Source organism: Patagioenas fasciata, chromosome 5 (genome assembly GCF_037038585.1).
Source record: "Patagioenas fasciata isolate bPatFas1 chromosome 5, bPatFas1.hap1, whole genome shotgun sequence".
Classification (NCBI taxonomy): Eukaryota; Metazoa; Chordata; class Aves; order Columbiformes; family Columbidae; genus Patagioenas; species Patagioenas fasciata.
Genome location: NC_092524.1, coordinates 36,926,740 through 36,951,259, shown reverse-complemented (window position 1 = coordinate 36,951,259; position 24,520 = coordinate 36,926,740). Strand labels below are relative to the sequence as shown.

Here is a 24,520-nt window from a genome sequence, read left to right as displayed (position 1 = left end):
CTTCCATGATGTCTCACCTTGCTTCCACTGACCATATGCTTGATTTTTTTGCTGTAGTTCAAGAAGAAGATCCCTGTTCAACCAAGCTGGCTTTTTGCCTTACCTGCTAGATCTTTGACATTTTGGAATTGCCTGGTCCTGCACTTTTAGGAGATGGTACCTAAAAAGCAACCAACACTGATGAACCCCAACACCCTCAGAAGCTTCTTCCCAGGGAATCGTACTAAGTAGTTCTCTGAGCAACCTGAAGTCTGCTCTCCTCATATCCAGAGCTGAGGCCTTGCTGTCAGTTTTCCCCCTGTTAATATGGATTTTAAAGCTGACTGCTTCATGGTTGCTGTGGCCAAGGCAGCCACCAGTCACCATTTCTCCCATAAGACCCTGTTAGTAAGCAGCAAATTATGAAGGCACCTTTCCTGGTCGGTTCCCTTAGTACCTGCACAAAGAAGTTATCATCCAGATGGCTTAAGAATCTTCTGGGCCTGTTGGTGTCAGCTGTATATATCCCCAGCTGACATTTGGCAAGTTGGAGTCCCCCATAAAGGCAAGGGCAGATGATTTGGAGTCTTTACTTAGCTCCTTAAAGAATAACTCATCAGTGTTGTTGTCTTGGCTGGGTGGCCTACAGTAGCCTCCCATGATGACATCTGCTTTATTTGTCTGACCCTTAATCCTTACCCAGAGGCTCTCAACTTTGCCATCACCAACTTTGTTTATGAAATCAGAAAAAGAGGATCAAAATGGCACACATTCAGTGGACTAGAAATAGTGACTGAATAGAAGTGTCTCTAATCAAATCCTGCAGTGCTCTGTTCTCATTGCCATGCTGTTGAGTATTTTTTGTCAATTAAGACGTCATTTAAATTAACATAAAAGCTTTTATCTTCTGCAAAAGTTGCTTGATGAAGTCATGTCACACAAAGGAAGATCTGTGGTGCCTTGTATGTTAATAGAAAGTAGAGGTATATTTTGGTGCTGCCTGTGTAAAGTCTAATAACTGAGCGTGTAAAGATGCTTACAAAATGGGAAACTGTTCTTGTCCCCTGTAAGGAATGTGAAGGTCATGGTGGGTGTTATGCCATCGGAAGTTCCCTGAGTGATGATGTGCTCAATGGATCTAGCACAGTCTTTAGATGTATAATCAAAAGAAACTTGGTGGGAGATGGGAAGGTATACTATCTCTGCAAGTGGTGGGGTTTTTTTTTTACCTCTGTGACAATGCTACTGGAGTACAGTTTCCATGCATGGCATTTAAATTCATAGAAGTGTTGATAAAGTGGGCATTGCTCCATGGAGTGCTATGAGAATCATGATTGGAGGAGGACACAGGCTGTTCAGTTTAGAGAAGGAAAGTATGAACACTGCGTATAAGCTTCTAGAATGGGAGCGTTGATAACAGAAGTGCTTTTATTTTAGACAGCAGAAGAGTGTCCTCCATGGATTCCCTATCCCTTCCTCATCCCTGGAAATTACTTTTTATAAAGTTAGATGTTTTTTTCTCTGTATTAAGAAGAAATGGCAGAGCACCTCTTAATTTCAGAATGAAAGGATGTAACTTCATGATTATTTTTTTTAATCTGAATTGTATGTAATAAAAGTCAGAGAATAGAAATAGGGAAAAGGAAAGGGAGACAAGGAGAGAGAAGGTATATTCCTTAAAAAGAGGAAAAAATGGGGTTTCTATGGTTACCATTAGCTGTTTTGGTAAGTTTTATGACATGTTGAAGGAAATAATCATTGCGAGATGCTTCTGTTCAAATTTTACTATACATCCGTAAGCAATTTGCATGGTTTTTCTTTACAGTTTATTAGTAAAAGCTATTACAGTCTAGGTTCACTAATAATTTATATTATGGTGAGTGGATTTTAAATGCACTTTTTAAAAGCATTTTTGCTTTAATTCATAGTATGAAATTATGTTCCTCCTGTTTATACGGCTCCTTTTTGAATTATCAGAAGGTGTTTGTCTAAATAATGTCTGATACTTGTAAGAGGAAAAATCTAGTTAACTAGAGGTGAAAAATTATGATTTCTATACTAAACAAGAAATAGCAGAATTGTTGAACTATGTGATCTAATTATATTGCTTCATAGCTATTTTACTTGTTTTTAAGAGATGCTTTAAAAGATGGTGTATTTCAAAGCCGATAGTCCAGTGCAGCAAGGCTAACTTTTACTGATTCCTGAGAATAATATAGCTCAAAAGGAATTGCAATATACTAGCATCTCTTTTAGCAGCACAATAGTCAGGTAAACTTACATGCCTGAAAGTAATTATAACTAATTAAGTTAAGATTTCTGTCCTAATGACAGAATGCAATAGTTTACAGGTCTGATGAAGGTAAACCTAGTTGATCAGTAACCTGTGCTAGCTTACGTCAGTGTTTTTTACACTGCAGACCAGACCTCTTTGCTTCTGCCAGAGATTTGGCTAGTAAACACATCATCTGCTAGAATTTAATGTTATGATAGTGCTTGGAGGAATGTAGAAGACTGAATTGTATTCAAAGTGTAATGTGGGAGTTGGGTTTTACTAGCTATTTTATTGGCCTGCATTTCCCCTCCGCCCCCCGTGCAACCCAGCACTCAATTATATGTAAAATGGTTAAAACTACCCTACAGCTAATTGCACATCTATTATTTTATGGCAGATAATAATTATTGCATATTAAGCTGGCAGACAAAAAAATGAGGAGAAACAAGTTTAAACTTCAGCACAAAGCTTGTATCAGTGCTCCTTTGGCTGCCACTTTGTACTTAACGTGGCTGTGTCTCTGATGTAGCAAATACTTCTTTGAAATCTTTTGATATGAAGCTCTCCTCAACAGAGTGTGCTTGTACGAATGTCTCAGCCAGCATTATCTGCATGCATTGACTTAATCTATTATCCACATTGAGGTTCTATGTACAAGCCTGATATTAGAAGCTTCACTGCAGTTTACTCTTCACGGAATCACGGAATGGCTGAGGTCATCTTGCCCAACCACTCTGCTCAAGCAGGGACACCTAAAACAGGTTGCCCAGGACTGTGTCCAGACAGCTTTTGAACATCTCCAAGGATGGAGACTCTACAATCTCTCTGAGCAACTTGTGCCAGTGCTCAGTCACCTTCACAGTGAAAACGTTTTTCCTGATTTTGAGAGGGAACCTCCTGTGTTTCACTTGGTGCCTGTTGTCTCTGATTCTTTCACTGGGCACCACTGAGAGAAGCCTGGCTCTGTCCTCTTTGCATCATCATTTCAGGAATTTATACCTATCAGTCATCATCTCTTCCTCATGTGAGACTATCTCCAGTCCTTTAGTAATCTTAGTGGCCCTTTGGACTATTTCCAGTAGCTTCATAGCATTTTGGTACTGGGGAGTCCAGTACTGCAGGTGTGGCCTTTTACCAGTGGTTATTCTTGTGGTCTTGTTGCATTTTTTGTCTTGTTGCATTTTGCTGTCTATTCTAAGAAAGTATTAGTGAAAATTGGACTGGCGTGTGTTATTGACCAGTTTAGGATGGATGGTTCTCCTTCACTACTGATGATTAGGTATGCAGATACCTTTACAACGTTAACAAATAATACCAAATTGAGAACATGCTATGTTTTAGCAGCAAATCACAGTGTAACTCACAGGAGGAATTGTGTTCCTGTGTCTCCCTTTTAAATGGAAAGCTCAAGCATGTGATTGTATTGTCAGTCTGAAGTTTGTGAAAATGGTGGCTTGCTGTTCTATTCTGTACTTTCTGTAAAGTATTTTGTTTGGGAGAGAAATCCTACCTACTGACAGGTTTATTTTTTGTTTTATTTAATTTATTACAAAGCATGTCCCCGTTTCATTGCTGTAGGTCTTCATTTTTTCTATAACTGCTTTGTGTTGCTCATCTCTAGCTACTGTGTAGCTTGTATCTGTTTCTTCATGTCACATCTCCTGTCAGGTTTGACCTGTTAACATACTTTACCTGCTCTCTGCTCTTTCTCCAGAATGCAATTTAAATGAAAATAAAGTAATTTGACCTGGACTCCAATTCACTTCTGTGAGAAAATAGAGTTATTCTAAGACTTAAGTTTTTTTGCAGATCTATTGAACATTTCCAGATTGTTAGCTAGTTTTATTTGTCTTAACACCTCATTCAGAAAAATGAGTTATATCTGAAAGATCTGCCTGGAAATAATCTCAGAAATACTCATTTTCTTGTAAAAAGAGCAGCTGTTAGGGTAGAACTGTTTCTTCAGAGTTAGTTTGCAAATTTGTGTAGGTTTCCTATATCAAACTTGTCATTTTGTTTATCTTCCTGGACTGCATAGAGGTGTAATGGAAGAACTTCCCAAAGCTCTTATGGACTTTGAAGAACTGTTTATTCCAAATTCCTGCTTTCTTTCATCAGATATCTTATCATTCTACTTACTGTGCTACAGAAATCTACTTATGCTAATGTTTGCTTGGTATATCTTCAAATTCCTCTAAAATAAAATATTTATTTTATTCTTTTTTATTCTTTTTCTTTTATTGATGATTCTTGGAAATGGTTTTGTCTTGCTTCTGTATGTTCACTTCAACTTCCCATAGCCAGAAGGGGGATAAATACCTATGCCTATGGTTACTTTACAGCAGATTTTTAAAACCTGATCAGATAATGGTTTTCATTTCAGCATAAAAATATCTGGGATGAGTATTTCCCAATCTTCTACCTGTAGTTCTAACCTGTCAGTACTCTTGTTCCATTGAATATCCCTTATTGGTGCTTTTTTTTTTTTTTTTTTTTTTTTTTTTTTTTTTTTGTGGGATTCTGTTACAATACAACATTGCTCAGAGTTGGGGGAAAAAACATAGATTAGCAGACAACCTAGATTTTATTGAACCCCTTGTAGCTGTGTAACTATTAAGAGTATAGAATGATTTGCCACACAGAGATTGTTGAATATCAACCTGATGAAACAGCATCATTTGCAAGAATAGTAGAAAGCAAATCAGCCTTGACAGACTCATTAGTTTGTTTGTTTAAATTTTTTGTTTTAAATGAAGCAATCTAGATTAATTAAGGAGGTCAGTTGCCACTTAGCTCACACACCTTCCATGTAAATTAGCTTTCACTGGTATTTCTCAGATCAGCAGTATTTAAAAAAGAATTTGTTGCCATTCAGCAACAGAAATGGGGTATGTGATAGCATGTGTGTGTTAGCTTACTGTGTAACACCACAAGTTTGAAAGAGGGGTCAGCTGCCCTAAATCATGGGTGAAAAAATCATTAATTTCATGGTTCTCAATGTCAGTATTCTTAAATAAAGCTGAATGCTCTGTAGGCTATGGAAAAATATGAAGTGAAAAAATAATGGTGGCAACTTAAGATGTACATTTTATACAAACTGTGACTAGGCATACATTGCCTTAGAGTGTGTCTTTTATTAATATAACACTAAAGTAAGGGCTGCAGCAATTTTCAAATGAAAATGCAGCTGATGTGGCACAAGACCAGTGGCCAGTGACACAGATGGGAAGGGTTTTTTTCCACTTGGTAGGTGTTGGATCATAATGATTATGCCATATTCAGTTTGGAGTGTACACAGATACAGTTAATGAATGCTAAAAAATATAGTACCCCATAGTGGAGATGAGTGATGACAAGTGTTAGAGTTCAAGTTGTTCCTGTTGGAGTTAGTGAAATTATGAACTACTTACTGTTTACCATTACTTAGTTGTGTAAGAAAGATGCAAGAGTTCACATTACCTCAATAATGTGTAACAATTTTTTATATATATATATATATATATATATATGTCTAATGTCTGCAATTTCATTGTCAAGTCTTTGGCCTAGAAGTCTTTTCCAAAATGTGTTCAAAAACACATGCACAAAATAATTGAAGTTGATATTAGGGACCAAAGGGGGCGGAATTCCAAGACTGTACTTGATTAGCTTGCTATAAATAGATGGACTTCAATACAGCAAATTTAGAAATCTCTAGATCGTATCATTTCCCTTTTCACTACCTTAAAACTCAGTATTATCAAGAATTTTATTTCCTCCTGTTACACTGATTTAAAAAAGAAAAAGGAGTGTATGTCCACATCATTTACAGTTCTGATCTATGTCGTAAACCACAGAGTACTGGCTCACTGAGGTTGGAAGGATCTGTGGAGATCATCAAGTACAACCCCTGTTCCCAGAGCAGGTTGCTCAGGACACTGTCCAGTCAGGGTTTGAATGTCTCCAAGGATGGAGACTCCACAGCCTCCCTGGGCAACCTGTTCCCGTGTTTACCATGCTCACAGTAAAAAAGGTTTTTTCCTCATGTTTAAATAGAACTTCCTGTATTTTAAGTTGTGTCAGTTTCCTCTTGTCCTTTCACTGGGTGCCACCCCTTAGAATCTGGCTCTGTCTTCTCTGTGTTTTCCTGTCACATATACACATATACACCCTTGAGACTTTTTTTCTTGGACACATCAATACTAATAAATTGGGGGGGGTGGAAAAAAAAAAGTCTACTGTTCTGGAAGTGAATGTAAGCTTCATATTTTAAAATCAGCAGGTATATTGATCCAACAATTGAGAAGATCTCATAAAATAATTCATATTATCCTGTCTTAAGATTCTGAATCTTTGCCATTTAGTGACAGCTGTAAATATGTTCAGAGCATCCACCTTATACATCAAAATATGTTCTCTTTCATCCGTGGCGGCAGAGAATAAATACAATGTTCATGCTGTAGTTCTGAAAGACAGGAAAGCACGTGAAGAGAAAAAAAAATTTGGTTTTGAACCTGGAGATGTTTTGTTTACCGTGAGGAATATAACTCTAGGGAAAAGTAAAGTTACTGGACTGACAAGTTATGTAGAATGGATTTATATTATTTTAATGCAGGGAAATAACATGTATCTCAAAAACAAGTGAATAAACAGTAAGTATGGATTTCAAAATTAAAATACATGTGTTTTCAAACATACTTTTAATCCTGTTTCAACCACTCTGCTGATCTCTTCTTACACTGTTTATTTTTACAGTATGTTCCTCCAGACCTTTGCATCTGTAATTTTGTCCTTGAACAGTCCCTGTCTGTCAGGGCCCTTCAAGAAATGCTGGCTAGCACAGGCGATAATGCTAGTGAAGGGGTAAGTAAATTGACATGAAATAATATGATATTTCTGAATATGGATTGTTCTTATGTCTTGTTCCAGAATTTCTAGGGCAGGGGCATCATGTAATAGTTATTTCTTCTGGGACATTATTGCTCTACTATGATGCTCAACTATCATGATAGTTGCTCTTTAGCTTCCAGGAGCAGGCACAGTTATTCTTGTGAAATATTTACAAAAACCAGAAACATAATCTCTGAGATAATTTATTACCATCACTCCAGAACTGGATACTGAAAAAGACATGAGAACCCTTGGACTGAGTCTGGCTTTTATGAGCCTGAGGGGAACATATGAGATTTTGTCTGAAGCATAAATCATTGCCATAAAAGCATTGTTGTATTATAGTGCTCTTTGTTAATGGAGAAAGCAAAATAATACTCTCATTTTGTAAATATTCTATCTCATTTCACTGAACTCAGAAAGTATTTCAGGTATTTGGATTTAATTTGATTTATCATCACATGAAATGAACAGCTAGAAATTAAGTTGAATCAACAAAAAAAGTGACAAATTTCAATCTATTTTAGTGCAGATATAAAAACACAGTATTTTGCTTTGTAGTTATATAACTAAACTGTTTCAGTATAATTTCAAGTTATTTGATCTGTGGAAAGAAGCAAGAACTGTTGGATAGAAACAGTTATTTCAAAATTCTCTTCTTTGGGTTTCTTAATCTTATACTATATTCATACAAGCATACTTAATGGAATGCTTACAGCATAATAGTATAAAGTGACTCTGCAGTAAAGTGGAATGTTGTAACTATGCTTGCATTTCATGTTACTAAATTTCAATTGAATTATTGTTTCAAATCTAAGACATACTAAGACTGACCAAAAGAGGATTTCCACATTGGAGAGATCAGGATTCAAAAAAAACCTACATGCACTTTATTATACATTATTTGTTATTGACAAAGTTATTTAGTTATTTAGTTCTATTTTCATAGAACTTGTATGCTGTTTTGCAAAAGGTGATAGTGATAAGTAAAAATTAAACCTTATCCAAAGCTTAGGTAGAGATTTGTGTGTATTTTCAATGATTTCTGCATGAGAAATTATATTTTTCAATGATCAGCTGAATGTCATTGCTGGTTGTCGAGGTGTGACAGACTTACCTCTCATCTACACATTAATACTTCTGGAAGTTTTAGAAGTTACACTTGCTGTTGCCTCTTATAAGTCTCTTATAAGTAGGTAATTTAAGTAAATTGTTCAGTTCTATATATTTAGGTAGAACTTGTGTTTCTTTGAAAGTAAGTTAGCTTGACCTAAAGTCTCCACTCAGTTGGCCACTGCTTTGTTATATTCATATGTAAAAGTTTTAGGAATTAAAAAAAAAAAAAGAAGTGGCATCACCTTTACTGTGTTCTTCTTATCAATGAACATCTGATATTTGAAAGAGACTGGAAATGCCACTTCTTAATATATTGCTTGAAGTGTTATTAACAAAATAATATTTAATAAGATTTTACAATGTTTATTTGTTATGATGGCTTCCAGAATTGCTTTCTGGCACCATGAAAACCAGAAAACTTGTATAAACAAAAATCTTCTGATTTCACTCTAATTTAGAGTTACATTTGGGTAGTGGTCACATGTATACTCTCTTAAAGCTGACTAAACTCTCGGATTTTTTGCCAGCAACCTCAGATGTTTACCATACCTTTCAGATTTTTGCTGGCTGATCAGATGAGCTTGCTATTATCTTATATGATGCTGTGCTTTAATTGTTCCCAACATAGTCCAAGAACCTGGGTGGAAGATCTATCTTAATTTGATTGATTCAGTTCAGCTGAACTGAACTGAATTAAATTTCTGTCTTCTTAGGAACACAGCATGATAAAACTCTGGCTTTACTTATTTTATGAGACTAAATGGCAATTAATTACAGTGCAAATAATCTGCAGAACTATCTAGTCGGTCAATTTTCATTTTTATTTTATGTAGAACCAGAAAACTCATAATTCCTTTGAGAAGTAATTTTGCCCTCATTGTATGATACTTACATACAGAGTTGACTCTGTCACATTAAATACAAGGAAATATGATTGTCTGAGGAAGAAACCAAACATAAAAATACAAGCAATCTCATCTAAAGTAATTTACTTAAAGATAACATTTCACTATACTTTCTTTTTTTGTCAAATAGAAATTTATGCTGAATTTGTTTCATGATGAGAAATTTCTATTAATTTATATTCGAGATTAATATACTGTGCATACAGTTTAGTGTTTTCTTCTTTTCTTTTAGTACAATCCCAAGGAAAAAAAATAATATGTCAAGCAGGGGAATTTTATGGTTTAAGTAAATATTCTAGAAGTGAGAATCAAAATGATGTTTTCTTTACGAAAGGCTTATTTTTTGAATGTCATATCCATTTATACAGAAGGGATACATTCAAAATGGGTATTGTTTTTCTAAAGATGTAAATGGCTATAGGGAAATAAATTCATGTCTTATTATCACTCTTTGGTTTAATTCCATATTAATGTGTCATTCTTGTAGCCATCTTTTTTGTTTAGATTGCATGGGCATGAGATATGTGCAATAGAAAGAAACTGTTATTTATAGTTATAAAATCTTTGGTGTTTCAGTTAACATTTTTGCATCACTTGCTGCTCTTTGATTCAGAGGTGTTAAATTCTTCCTTCATTTTTACTTTTTTGAGAAGTAGAAGAACCTTTATTTTTCTCTGTCATTTAGCAGCAGGATAATCACAATTTATAGGCTTGCTTTGCACTACAGATCTTTATTATAACTGGCCCATGTCCTGGCACACCTCAGGAAAGCAGGATTTCTGCTCTGTCACCTCCGATCTTGCAATACCAGCCTTGGCACAGAGAGTTTTCAGACCTCATGGTTTTTGACCTCTTGTTTTCCATTGTTTTCTCCAGCTTAGAGTGTAATTTTTTTATTTTTGCAATTATATTGCTTTCTAGAAAATGAAATTCTTTATGAAGAAAGCATTTGCTAATGGAAAGTAAGATTCATTTAAACACTTTTAGGACTCCTAAGCAATAGCATAAATTTTAGTATTTTCAAAATATGCACCCAAAAATGGAGCCAAAGAATTTAATCTGAGAGTACTGGTAATGTATGAATATTTATGTTTGGGATTGGCAGTAGAGGACAAATAATCTCTTCAGTAAAAGTGATCATTCTGTTGCTTTGAGAACAGTGTACACTAAAAAAGAAAATGCAGTCTATCGTGCCTTATTTATTTCAAAACTACCTTGCCCTCATTTGTTTTGAAACTGAGTACCATCCATTGGTGAAATTGTGATAGGAACACAGTAGTTCATATAAATAGCAAGGATGAAATAAAAAATGAAATCCTGAACATTAATGCAAGAAACTTTCTGAACCACAAGAATTTGTTACATTCAGAGAAGATGGACTCTTAATTAGCTTCTGTCAACAGGCTGTTGGTAAAATAGATGGGATATTTTTAAAGTTACAACTAACTTATTCTGTTTTGAGATGTGTCATAACTACCAATCAAGTTAAATGTTTTGTATTATGAGGCACTGTTGTTACCACCATGAAACCTAATTGGTGTGATAATAAGTAATTGCTAAATGAGATCTCAGAAGAAGCTGGTTTTGAGATGAATAACACAAAACGTTGACTTTTAGTAGTTATTACATATGTAGAGAAAAACGACACCATGGAATGTCTGAATGCACATCTTAAAATGTTCCTTTACATTCTGTTCTCAATACAAAGGCATTACTAAGAATAGAGTTTGGCCTCATATAATTAACATTCCTCTTTTATTAGTTCCACCAGTCTGTCATTCCATGAAATGGTTTGCTTGCTATATTAAATTTAGTTTGGAATAGAGTTCTGCTGTTGGTTTCAGATTTTTCTAGAGGAAGACCATAGCTTATTTGATTTTGGGGATTTGCTGCCCCCACCCCCCCTTTATTATTATTATTTTTTTTAATCAGACTTAAAATTAGAAGTGATTCACTTAAAAGCTTTCAGTAAAAAAATTGCATGAGCTGATTTATTGCTTGTTTTCAGCAAAGTAAGTTGGAATCTACTAAAGAAGTATTATGTACACTGTTATCTGAGGTTTTTCTGGTTTTCTTCCCCAAGCAGTGATAAATTAATCTCATGTACTGTGCATGCAGTTTAGTGTTTTCTTCTTTTTTTTTTTAGTACAATCCCAGGAAAACTTTTTAATTACATATTTTGGAGGAGCTCTTGAAATTTTTTAATGTATTGTGTCTGATCAGCCTTTTATAATGTTATCTAAAAGTATGCCATATTCTTTGAATGACCAGCAATCACTATCTTATATTTGTCTCCAATTTTTTCCAATAATCTAACATATTTTCTATGTGGGTTCAAAAATCATTATCAGTTTTGTTTGGTTGGTTTTGGGTTTTCTGGGTTTTTTTATTCAGTTTGTAGTGGTTATACTGAGAAGTTTTACATAATTATATTGAACTTCTTGTGAAAGAGGTTATACACAGTATCCATATAATTCTGAGAAATTTCTTAGTAAAATGTACTACATATAATTACATAAGACTATTAATTATCTGTGAAGAGCAGTAAGTTCCAGTATAACCAGGTCCCAAATCCCTGTATGTTATTGTAATTGTTAGTAGCTAGAGAACTTGAAGTAGGATTTTTAATTTATTGCAGTTGAAATAACAGACCTCTGCTAAATTGCTTTTAGATTTTTATTCCTTCTGTTTGGGCAAATAACATTTCTTTTCTAATCCTTGAATTAGTATTAAGTATTCTATATGTTGAGCTACAGAATGCAGTAGCTTCCTCAGCTTAATGTATTCTAAGTTGGCTTTCTATAGAACAGTTGTGCACAGCTTGTAAACCTAGTGACCTAATTAGTAATTTAACTCATTAATTATTCATAGAGTGCAAAATCATTTGCCTACATGTGTATAACCAATATTTGTGTTCCTGGAACTGCCTTTAGTTATCTTGGTCCCTTCCACATGAATCTAAGGAGAAGAATTATTCTTAAAGGCAGTCCTTTCGAGCAACATGTAATGTGCTAGAGACAATCCGTGTTCTAAAGTTATATTTTGGGGAGTTGTCTTTCATATTTAATCCTTACCTAAATATACCTGAAACAAGACAACCATAAAGTAAATGCTCTTTCAATTGGAAAAATTAAAGCTCTGTGTGTGTCAGAACAGTTTCAAGCAATTCTGTGAGAAGTTAGATATTCTTAAATCAACAACTCAGTATGATCTGGACTGAGGAGCCACCACAGTATAATTAGTATTGACATTAATTGTGATATGCTTAATCGTGAAAAATTTGGAGATCACTTTCCTGAAAAAGTGCTTTGTATAATCTGGGATAGAGGATCTAAAAAAAATATTTAAAAATCTTAGTTTCTGTGGAAGGCACCACGATAAATGAATAATTTAATTTCTTGGTCATGTTATATATTTAAGTTTGAATAGGCTTGCTATTTATAAATAACAAGGAAATAAAATTATAGATGCAGAAAAAGGCTGAGAGAGGCAGACTTGAAAACTTATCAAGGTTGTTGATTGTTGGTTGTTCCATAGGTAACTTTCTTGTTAAGATCATTCCCTTGGAATTCAGTTTCTTCTGGTCACCAGAAGGAGAAAAAAGATGTGTATTAAATTCTCTAAAGGAAAGATGTGGAAAATCCTGTTTTGCCTCTCCCTAGTCTTATAATAAATTTCCTTATTTAAAATTTATGACTTTGCTTGGTTCAAATTATGGATGCAGTTGTTTTAAGTAATCTGGTAAATACTTAACATTAAACCCAGCAAGCAGATAATCCTTAGTGTGTGCTTACACTATTCTGGGCAATAGGTGTGTTTTTCCTCTTTCAGATTTCAATTTGTATATGTGTATATATACATATATATATATACACACTTATTTTCTTTTTTGTTTGTTTTAATGCATCTGAGAAGTTTATAAGAAAGGTAAGTAGTATAATTTAATTTAAAACATTGCCTTGTAAATGCTGTGTTTTAATTAATTATAATAAAAATCAGGTCGCAATAAGAGTCTCTGATCAAGAGCAACATTTATTCCTTTGGCAGATATTTGGCTACTGCTGTAGCTACTTCATGATTATGATTTTTGCCCAGAATTTGCCCATTTCGTAATTTGCTTGAGAATTTACACCTATTACTTGAACTGTAGTAGCTCTTCCATGTTGTTACACAATTCTGATCATAGTCCACACAGTGCAGTGGAGTTCTGACCTTCTCTCTCATGTTCGGTAGGCAGCTCAAGGGGGTGGTCACAGAACCCTGCTGTATGGCCATGCTATACTACTTCGTCATTCGTTTAGTGAAATGGTAAGTGAAAGAGCACTCACTCAGAATGAGTAACAAGAAGCTCAAGTAAACGTCTTTTTGTCAAAATAAAAATGTATATAAATTTGGAAGAGTGTTCTAATTTCTCTTTCTGCACTAGATAAAAATTGAATAGCTTATGGAGTCTCAACACAGTGGAAGTGGCCCTTATGTTATAAGTTCAGATTCTTCATTTCACTCAGAAGCGCAGCTGAAAAGCTCCTTTAGCCACAGATTGTTTGTGTCCATAAGGAATCAATTTTAATGATAATTCCATTAGCAAGTTGCTACTGTCACAAATGAACTTGTTGTGATGTTATTTTTTCCAGTACATTTTTATAAGTTGTTCCTTTTAACATCCCAGGCTACCTTGTATAGATGTTGTTTCACTACATTGTACAACTCGAAAATTTTAACTGTTTTGGATCTTTGACTTATTAGGGCCCACACAAGTATACCTAATAGGAGGCTAAAGAAATCTTTCCCGTACTAGAAAATTCGACATTAGTCTTTAAATGCTGTTACTTATGTCTATGAACCATACAAATTATAGTTGTCTTGATAGACCAGAGCTGTGAGTATGATTACAGCCTTTTACTATGTTTCCTATATTTTCATGAAGCAAACTTGTTTCAGTGATGCTGTAATAAGATGTTTGCCTGTTCCTATCTGATGAACTCTGTGAAACTTTTTAAGCTAGAAGCTAAATTGCACAGAGAAATATGTGCTGAAGTGGAAAGGGTTTTTGATGCTTTAAAGTGAGGAAAAGCCTGTATACAAATGGTATCATGCTTAACTACGTAGAAGAAAATAAATACAGGCTGATAGCAAGATGGAATAATGTGCATGTATTAATTTGGTGTATGTGTAATGGATACTGTTGGGTTTTGTGTTCAATAACTTCACTGTTTTGCAGTATTTGACATGTTTAACATCATCAAGATCCCAGACAGATAAACTTGCATTTGATGTGGGTCTACGAGAAAATGCAGCAGGTAGGGCAAGCTATTTTTGAAGGAAACCGTGTCACACATTTCTGTTTTTAGAGGCATTGGCATTAATGGCACTCTAAGCTTATGAATGTCAAGTGTATTTGTTCATTAGAAATAAGATGACTGAAAGTAAATTATAGCTGTCAATACTGCTGACTTTCAGTAAATTAACTGATTTTGTGTAAGAATGTGAGAGTCCCTGGCAATCAAACTGAGTTACTACAACTGTAATAATACTAGTGATAATAGTAAAAAAATTCTGTTGAATAAAATAATGATGCATTTGTTTTCTACTTGTATGGTTTGGTGATTTCAATAGACTTAAAGTGTGGAAAAGCCATATATTGGTGCATTCACAGTATACATTGTAACCATGCAACAAAAGAAGTATGCAACTTGTAATGCAGGAAAATGGAAAAAAAAAAAAAGTAATGAGCACATTGGTAGAAGAACAGAAGAAAAATAAAAGCATAAAATGGATCAAAATAATAATGGAACAGAGTGGAAGAGATATGGCACAAACAAGAAATGACAAAAAAATTAACAATTTCTAGGAGCAACACCTGTAACAGCACTGCACACAGAAACAGAGAAAAAAAACTCGAAAACTTGTTCTTCCATAAATTATGAAATGCCACTTGGAGCTGTGTTAAATGAATTTAAAAGCACCTCAGCTACAAAAAGCCACAAACAGGATTAAATGCTACTGTACACATAGTGTTAATGGTTACTTATGGTGATGAGTACTCATCAGAAAGTAACAGGTGACCCAGTAGTACCCAGGCCCAAATATATACATCAGAGGGAAGATCTAAATACCTTTGTACATACCTCATTAATGTGAAGCTTCAAATTAAGATATGCCAGTAGTATTATCAGGCTGTGCTTTCTATTGTTTTTTCCATTATTTTGAAAATAAATTAAAATCAAAATAGGCTAATCAATGATGGAGAGGCACTGCCAATGTAGATGTCAAAATGTTTGTGAATGATCTTTGAAACTTCCTCTTCAGGTGACCCTGATTATCTGCATGACCTGTTTTGAATGAGTGAAGTTTGTAGCCATACAGAAGATGGTCTCAGATAGATATTAGCAGCCTGTTACTTGATTATATCTTTGGTTGCTGCCTTAGAGGGAGACCATTTTCTTTAGGCATGCTGATAAAAGAAATGTATGTGTTATATCTCTCTGAAAATAGTTTCAGTGAAATAATTTTATAGTGTTTTTCAGACTTACTGTGCATGTGTTTGTGCTCATGAGGTTTTGTAATGAATATCCGCAGTTGTCTTACATTGGTATTTGTTTAACTGTATATATACAAAAAAAATCTCATACACATAAGTAAGATATATAAAAAGCAAGACATATAAGGAGTTCTTAGTTGTCTTTCTGCACAGAGGATTTTTATAACTATTGCATGTTTGTAAACCGCATAAACTGAACACCATAGTATTGCTTCCCCATGCGCTGCTCTGCCACCCATTAAACTGTCCTATTGAATCAATTTCAGCTGTAGGAACTATTCTTCAACTAGCAGGTACTGAGTGAAAAGCCACTGGATATTTAAAATTATTCTCTTTTTAAAATTTAGCACTTTACACTTCTATTTTTAAGGATGCAACTTTATTGTCTTTATTTGTAATTAGTTGATCAAACAGATTTTTGTGTTCTGTCTTATGCTACCAATTTTGCCTTTGTTTAGTTTTCTCCCACATTGCATTGCCCAGTGAGAAACTAATTTTCTTCAGGGTCTTAACTAAACCCCAAAGGGTGTGAAATTGTGGAATGAATTAGGTAATCTTCTCAGAATCAGTGTGTATGCACGCATGCAAAGTTATCTGTAATCTTGTATTTAATGTGTAGGAAGTGTTCTGTGATTCTGATCCTAAGGCTTGGCTATCCTGCAGACCTGTGGTCTGTAGTGCTGATACTTGTAGTGTGGCAATATTGTAAAATTATGGAGTATTTGTTTCAAAATTCTGTAATCTAAAATATAAATGTGGCTTAGAGTGGAAATGATACAGAAGGTTGCTAATTAGTTATGAACATTAAGCAAAATGAGACACAAATGGTGATAATTAAGACTGAGGTAGCTGTCAGCAATTTACTGGCAGTGGAGGGAATCTGAAGGGAAGGAAGTTCTGATCAGTGTTTTGTAAGTGGTTAGTTGCTTTAAAAAAACCCCACAAACATGAGAAGAGAAATATCAGCTTCAGTGATGACAAAGATTGGTTGACAAAAAGTTTCAAAGAAAAAAATTCAAATGGATTGAAAAGACAAATGAGGTGGTTTTATAAGGTGAATGTCTTACAAGACACAATTCTTTATTATGTTATTTCAATGCTGTACGAAGATATCCTTATATTTATTGAGAGTTGTCTGTTTTATGTAGCCTTTATTGATAAGCATTTCTGTCCTTTAGGCGAGGCATGCTGGTGGACAATACACCCTGCTTCTAAACAAAGGTCAGAAGGTGAAAAAGTTCGAATAGGTGATGATCTTATCCTGGTCAGTGTGTCCTCTGAAAGATACCTGGTAGGTTTGTCTGTTTAGCAAGTGGAGACATGATGGGAAAATATGAAGAGTTGTGAGGAGTTGCAGAAAATGATTGGGGTTCTTGTGAAATTTTTTCTAATCTAGAAAATAATGCCTGGTTGTAATGCACTTATTTTTCTTGGTGAAAGATTTCCAGCCCGCTTAGAACATGACTGTTTCTGTGCCTTTGTCCCAAGGGGTGCTTCAGCATTCTTCATCTTGAGAAGTTTTTATTTCTGTAACTGTGAAAGATTTCTAAGCTGCAGCAGGAGTCTGCTGGTTAGATTTAGAAAAAAGTTCATTTTGAAAGCAAGTCACTACTAATTTTTAAAGAATATTTGTATATTTATTATGTATCTTTATTTTGTTAAGAAAGTAATACACTGAATATTTTTAAGTGCATGAATTTCACCATTTTCTTCTATTGTCATCTTATTTCAGCATCTCTCCATGTCAAATGGAAGTATTCACGTGGATGCTTCCTTTATGCAGACACTATGGAATGTACATCCTACGTGCTCAGGGAGCAATATTACAGAAGGTTTGCCAATTTATTTTTTTAGAAATGTATATACTTTAGATGACTTTGTACTGTATTTCATAAAGAGTGAAAATTAAAAAATTTCTCACAACGTCAAACCAAAGATTTTAATGAAAATAAAGAAAGTGAGCATAGAAGAGAAGAATAGTGGAAGGGAAAATGAGGAAATACAGGTACGTTAGCTGGATTAACTAGAGAAAAGCTAAATAAATTCTGTAACTTTAGAACAGCAGAACATGAAAAGCTGCAGAAGAAGCAGAGAACAGGTATGTTTTTTGTCTTCAGTCTAATTTGGGGGAGTAGGTACTGCAGAATAATTAAAGCCAGTAAACTTAATAGATTTTGCATGGGATTTTTAATCACCATGTAACAGAAATAACAGAAGAGAGATCAAACTACATGCAAAATGGAAAGCAGGTTTCTCATATTTCCTGTTTCATTCTCTTAGTTGTGTTTTTTAAGGATATTTGCTAAATATTCCTTCTGGATCTCACAGCCATGCCTCTTTATTGTCTCTGTAATAGTCAATGAAAATGAGCTCCCTAAATACATCCTCTTAATCAGCCTTAAAACCCACACCACAGGATCAAGATTTCTGAGTACTTGACTGTACTTTACAGCCATGTTTGAGAAATGTCTTGTGATGAGAGGCTCATCCACTCAATCTTGCTCCTTATTTCAGTGCCATACTTTGTCATTAACACTGTCGTAACAATCATTGTACCTCTGCTGTTCTCTGTTCAAAGTGTCAGCCCTCCATATTCACAAACAGTAAATGTCTTTAAGTCGGTATATTTTTGTACCACTTGGCCCTAAAACTAATCGCTTATGCTATAGTAATATACTGGACCATGGGAAAAATAGAGGTATAAGGGACGTGAAAGAGACATTGCATTTCTCTGGGATCATCTATACTGTCTCGACAGCAGTAGACTACCCTGGTGCTAAAGACTAATGGTCACTAAGCTTATCTGAACTGTGGTTGGGCCCTTCTAACCCCAGGTGGTTTAAATCAGCATCCCACAGTGTTCTTGTGCACTGGCCCATGAGAAACTTGTCTCAGAGTGATTGTAGGTACATAAGAACATATGGGATATGGATTTTCCTTGTAATACTTTTTTATTACTTCGTGTTGCAAGACATTTATTATGCTGGATCCCTATGTTTATAAATGGCTGTCTGGTCCGCTGCTGTCAGGAGTCATAAACAGAATAGAGGATAACTCTCCCTGCATTCTTAGGTTTCACAGGTAAAACAAAACCAAGCAAACAGAAAACCTGTCCTATAGTAAAACTGAAAACTTGTGACAGATGACAAACATAATGACCTACACAGAGATGATGGAAAATCAGTGGTATATTTTAGATTTCTGTAATGACAGGGATTTGGCAGCTAAATTTCCTAAGTGCTCACAGAATCACAGAATGGTTGAGGTTGGAAGGGACCTGGTCTAATCACCTGCTCAAGCAGGGACACCTAGAACAGGTTTCCTAGGACTATGTTTAGACAGCTTTTGGATATCTCCAAGGAAGGAGACTCCACAACCTTTCTGGGGAACCCAGGCACCCTCATGGTGAAAATGTGTTTCGTGATGTTCAGAGGGAATGTCCTGTGTTTCAGCTTGTGCCCAGTGCCTCGAGCCCTCTCACCGGGCAGCACTGAAGAGAGTTTGACCTCATCTTCTTGACATTGATGAGATTCCCCCTGAGCCTTTTCTTCTCTAGGTGAAACAGTCCGATTTCTCTCAACCTTTCCTCATGTGTGAGATGCACCGGTCCCTTAATCATCTTAGTGGCCCTTTGCTGTACTTGGAAGCCTTGTACTGTTTAGGTTAGAATTGGGCAAATAATCCAAAATTGCATAACGAAAAAAATAGGGCCAGATAAGCAGAGAAGTAGGTTTTCTATGTGTTTTCTGTGTGTCAGTTTTTTTTCCCTACTACTCAGGCTCAGATTTAGCTGTATATACTCCTTTCAGAATGTGTTTACAGGAGGGATGATTGTATGTCAAATGATTTAGCAGCCTGGATCAAGTAGAATGGACAGACTGAAAAAGTGGCATTTTCTCAGTCTAAAATTGAATGTTTGAAGTACTTTTGATGACTGCGAACATCAGGAAAATATCTTTTTTTTTCACATTCCTTCTTCGCTTTGGCCTTTATATTAATTTGGTACAGGATAATTGCCAGTTACTGTTTTCCTAATTTAAAAATTTATATTAAATCAGCTGCACAGTAGAAAGTTTCCTTCTACCCTTCATCCTTTATGTGTGTTTGTTCTTTCAAAAGGCATTAATTTCACTTCCAAGGTCAGAACAGTTTGGACTGAGGGTCTGATGAATCATTCTCCTCCTACATAATTTTTTTATTTTCTCTTTTTTCTGTGAGGCAAAGTGCCTGGTTTTGACCTGTAGTATTTTTGTTAAATGGGTTGGAAAGTTAGCTTCTATTAAGCTTAATATTCAGAACTGCTGCATGTTTTTCTGTCCTCTGTCTTCTGCTGCTGCTTTGCACTTTTGATTTTGACATATTATAAATGTCAGAACTAACTGATGAACTCACCAAATTATTTTGTATTCAGAACATTTAAATTGTATTAAGAGGGAAGGAAACTGTGGTAATATATACTTGATTTGACTTTTACCTAAAGCATTCAAATTTCAAAACATAAGTTGTTGCAGAAGTCTTTATTTTCCTTCTTTATCCCAGAATTCTGATTTTTATGTGTTAAGAGATTGCTTTCTTTTTGTCTTCATTTTCAGAAGAAATATTTTAAATTGCAAAATATACTAAAAATAACACATTGTCATACCAAATTTGTTCTTGTTTAATTTCAGTTATGAGGGAAAGTTTAAAAAACAGATTTCACCTTGGTCTTTTGAAATTTTAACATTTAGGGTGGAGGAGTGGGGTGGCATTATTTTCATAGAATCATTTTTGTTAGAAAAGACCTTTAAGATTATCAAGTCTGACTGTTAACACTGCCAAGTCCACCTCTAAACTATGTCCATAAGAACCTTATCTATGCCTCTTTTAAATATCTACAGAGATAGTGATTCAACCGCTTCCCTGAGCAGCCCGTTCCACTGCTTCACAACTCTTCCTGTGCAGAAATTTTTCCGAATATCCAATCTAAACCTCCTATGGTGCAACATGAGACCATCTCCTCTAGTTCTATCACTTGCTACTTGGGAGAACAGACTAACACCCTCCATGCTACCTCCTTTAAGGTAGTTCACAGAATCACAGAATGTTAGGGATTGGAAGGTGTGAGGGCGAAAAATCATGGACTCCACACAATCCAATATGAATTCAAGCGAAGCCATTTATTACAGAGACAAGCCTCCTTATATAGGCAGTTATTTCTTGATCACGCGTCCACGTTCCAAACACACATTGGCTGATCGGATATTGTCCATGTTCAGGTCTTGTTGTCATAGAATTACCTCACTTTCATAACAGGTGTTGTTTTTCAGCCTTCGCGCCAGCCTTGGAGTTGCTTTGTCTAGTTCAGAAATAAATCTCTATCTAACAGAAACCCATCCACACAACAACCTTAAGAAAATCCCTTAAATCTCCCACAGGAAGGGACCTCAAAAGATCATCTAGACCAATCCCCCTGCCAGAGCAGGAACACTTAGATGAGGCTACACAGGAATGTGTCCAGATGGGTTTTGAATGTCTCCAGAGTAAGAGACTCCACAATCCCCCTGGGCAGCCTGTTCCAGTGTTCTGTTACCCTCACCATGAAGAAGTTTCTTCTCAAATTTAAGCGGAACCTCTTGTGTTCCAGTTTGAACCCGCTACCCCTTGTCCTACCATTGGCTGTCACCGAGAAGAGCCTGGCTCCATCCTCGTGACACTCACCCTTTATATATTTATAAACATTAATGAGGTCACCCCTCAGTCTCCTCTTCTTCAAACTAAAGAGACCCAGCTGCCTCAGCCTTTCCTCATCAGGGAGATGCTCCACTCCTTTCATCATATTTGTTGCTCTGCTCTGGACTGTCTCCAGCAGTTCCCTGTCCTTCTGGAACTGAGGGGAACAACTGGACACAATATTCCAGGTGCAGTCTCATCAGGGCAGAGTAGAGGAGAAGGAGAACCTCTCTTGACCTACTAACCACCCCCGTTCTAATACACCTCAGGATGCCATTGGCCTTCTTGGCCACAAGGGCACAGTGCTGGCTCATGGTCATCCTGCTGATCACCAGGTCGCCCAGGTCCCTTTCCCCTATACTGCTCTCTAATAGGTCATTCCCCAGTTTATATGGGAACCTGAGGTTGTTCCTACCCAGATGCAATACTCTACACTTTCCCTTGTTATATTTCATTAAATTTTTCCCCGCCCAACTCTCCAGCCTGTCCAGGTCTTGCTGGATGGCAGCACAGCCTTCTGGCATATCAGCCACTCCTCCCAGCTTGGTGTCATCAGCCAGCTTGCTGACAGTGCACTCTAGTCCCTCATCCAAATCATTGATGAATATATTGAATACCAGCCCCAGTACTGACCTTTGAAGCACTCCACTAGAATAGTTGTAGAATAGTTGTAGAGAGGGAGAAGGTCTCTCCTCAGTCTTCTTTTCTTCAGGCTAAACAGCCCCAGTTCCGTCTGCTGCTCCTCATAGGACTTGTCCATATTGTCAATGTTTAAGCTAATAAGTAAACATGCTTCTTCTACAGGATATCTTCTTGGTGGGCATGTAGTACGTTTTTTCCATGGACACGATGAGTGTTTGACAATTCCATCTACGGATCAAAATGATTCACAGCACAAGTAAGTGGTGGTGCATTTTTATACATTTCCTTCTTTCAAAAAAGAAATAGATCGTTGACTGTCGATTGAATGTGACATGATTACAAGAAGATGAGACCTGCTGAGAAGAAAATTAATCATAAATTGTTTTATTGCTGACCTTTCCTACTATCCATTGTATTTCTCATATCCACTATATATGAGAAAGGTTATACAAATTCTGGTGTTTGGATGACAAGACATGAATGATTACTGAAAGATGAAAAACTTTCATATATGTATTCTTGTGAACAGGACTAATTCACCATAGATTGTATTTGTTTGTATTTGACTATTGAGTAGAATGCTAGTTTCAGCAATAAAACATGTCACTAATCCCCAACCAGTAATTCAAGAAAATTAGATTGTATTGAAGGCTGAATCTCTTCAATTCCATTTTTTATTATTACTCTGAGTTTCCTAAAACTAATACATAATTTTACCTGCATTATCTGTTTTGTAAGGATTGTAATACAAAATTTTTGCTTTGTCACCACCCCTTTGTCTTTTAATAAGAATGTTGAAGTTACTCTAGGAATGGTGTCTCTCATGTCGTATTCATGATGATAATCATTACTGTATGCTACTGTTGTATATTTATTTTAATATTGTGTTTATATGTATTTAAGACCATGAGTAATTTACATTGTGTATCATGCTCTCACTGATGAGTATGAATCATGTGTCTGTTGAACCCCATCTGTTTAGCTGGGAAGAAGCAGTGAGTCCTATACAGGTGTGTAGCACAAATAAACACAAGAGGATGATCTTTTGAATGTTTTCTATAGGAAAGTACTTTATGAAACTGGAGGAGCTGGCATTCGAGCAAGGTCTTTGTGGAGAGTAGAACCCCTTCGAATAAGGTACTGATATTTCTTGAGCTTTTTTGTTAGCAGCTCTTGTTTTGTTAGCAGCAATTTGATTGTTACAAACCCTTAAGGCATAACATGGTGTCATGGTCCACTTGGTGGTGGACTCGTGATGGTTCATTTACCTTGATCTCAGAGCGCAAAATTAAGGCAACCAAAAAGCCAAGGGGTTATGATTCAATCAAACAGTGTTACTTTATTAATTTGCCAGTAAAGTGGCACATGATAGAGAGAGTAAGAAAAGAAAAGGGAAAAGAAACATGGAAAAAATGAAAGTAAAGATGAGAAATAAGGACATGTTACCACCAGTAGAATTTCAGAGGCGTCCCTCTGGTCTCCCATCCTGTAGAGTCCTACCGGTCCTTTGTCATGGTTCGGGATCCTCTGATGAGCAGATCTCCACAGTGTCCATTCAGGAGTCATCTCTTATGTTTCTTCACCACTCCCTCACTCCCATTGTTTGAGGGCAGTCTCCGCCTTGATTTCATAACCCAGGCTTGTACTGTGCAGGCTCAAAAGATTCACGCTTTTTTTTGCCAATGCCCACGTGGCCTGCATTCAGGGGTCTTTCTCTGGTCCACTGGGTTATCTCAGGACCCTTGGCGAGCTTCTGGGCATGCTCCTTTTCCTTGGCCATTGTTTGGGGGAGCAGGTGGGGGACAGGTGTGACTGAGGCTGCAGGTGAGAATACATCTTCTGGACAGCAGCTGTTGTCCCTGGGTCGAAGAGACCCTCATAACAATAACTTTCAGGAGGCGGGGGCTGGTTTGGCTGAAGCAGCAGGCAGAGTTCATACAGAAGCCATTGTGAGCAGCAGCCCCCCCGTAACGGTGAAGCCAGTGCAACACAATGCTTCTCCTTGGGCCTCTCTCCAAGTCGTTGTCCATGCATTCTTTCTGTCAGGGCCTCAACTCTCTCAGTTCCTGATGGTGATGTTCAGGCAAATACTGCTCCATTTTCAGATCAGCTCTCACACATGGGTAATATATTTGTCCTGCTATCTGATACATGCTAGTATGTTCAATGTCAATAATAAAAAAGTAATGTACCATGATAGAAGCATATGGGGAATGTCAGTATTTGAACACGTATTTGGCACAAGGGCACATTGCTGGCTCACCAGAACTTCCAGGTCCTTCTCTGCAGAGCTGCTTACCAGCAGGTCCACCCCTAATCCATACTGGTGCCTGGGGCTATTCCTTCCTAGGTGCAAGACCCTACACTTGCCTTCATTGAATTACTTCCGGATCTTCTCTGCCCAGTCTTCCAGCCTGTCCAGGTCACACTGAATGACAGCACAGCCTTCTGGTGTGTTGGCCCTTCCACACAGTTTGGTATCAT

The 24,520-nt window shown here is 36.3% G+C and overlaps 1 protein-coding gene across 10 annotated transcripts in view; it reads left to right on the top strand.

The window, feature by feature from the left end:
* Positions 1–24,520, top strand: part of RYR3 (ryanodine receptor 3) — a 255,759-nt gene that overhangs the window by 59,330 nt on the left and 171,909 nt on the right. For all 10 annotated transcript variants that reach the window (XM_071809340.1, XM_065840054.2, XM_065840053.2 and 7 more), the window contains exons 3-9: positions 6,989–7,096; positions 13,378–13,452; positions 14,366–14,444; positions 16,864–16,976; positions 17,418–17,517; positions 22,199–22,292; positions 23,099–23,173. In XM_071809340.1, coding sequence (XP_071665441.1) covers positions 6,989–7,096; positions 13,378–13,452; positions 14,366–14,444; positions 16,864–16,976; positions 17,418–17,517; positions 22,199–22,292; positions 23,099–23,173 — 644 coding nt within the window. The remainder of the gene's footprint in view (positions 1–6,988; positions 7,097–13,377; positions 13,453–14,365; positions 14,445–16,863; positions 16,977–17,417; positions 17,518–22,198; positions 22,293–23,098; positions 23,174–24,520) is intronic.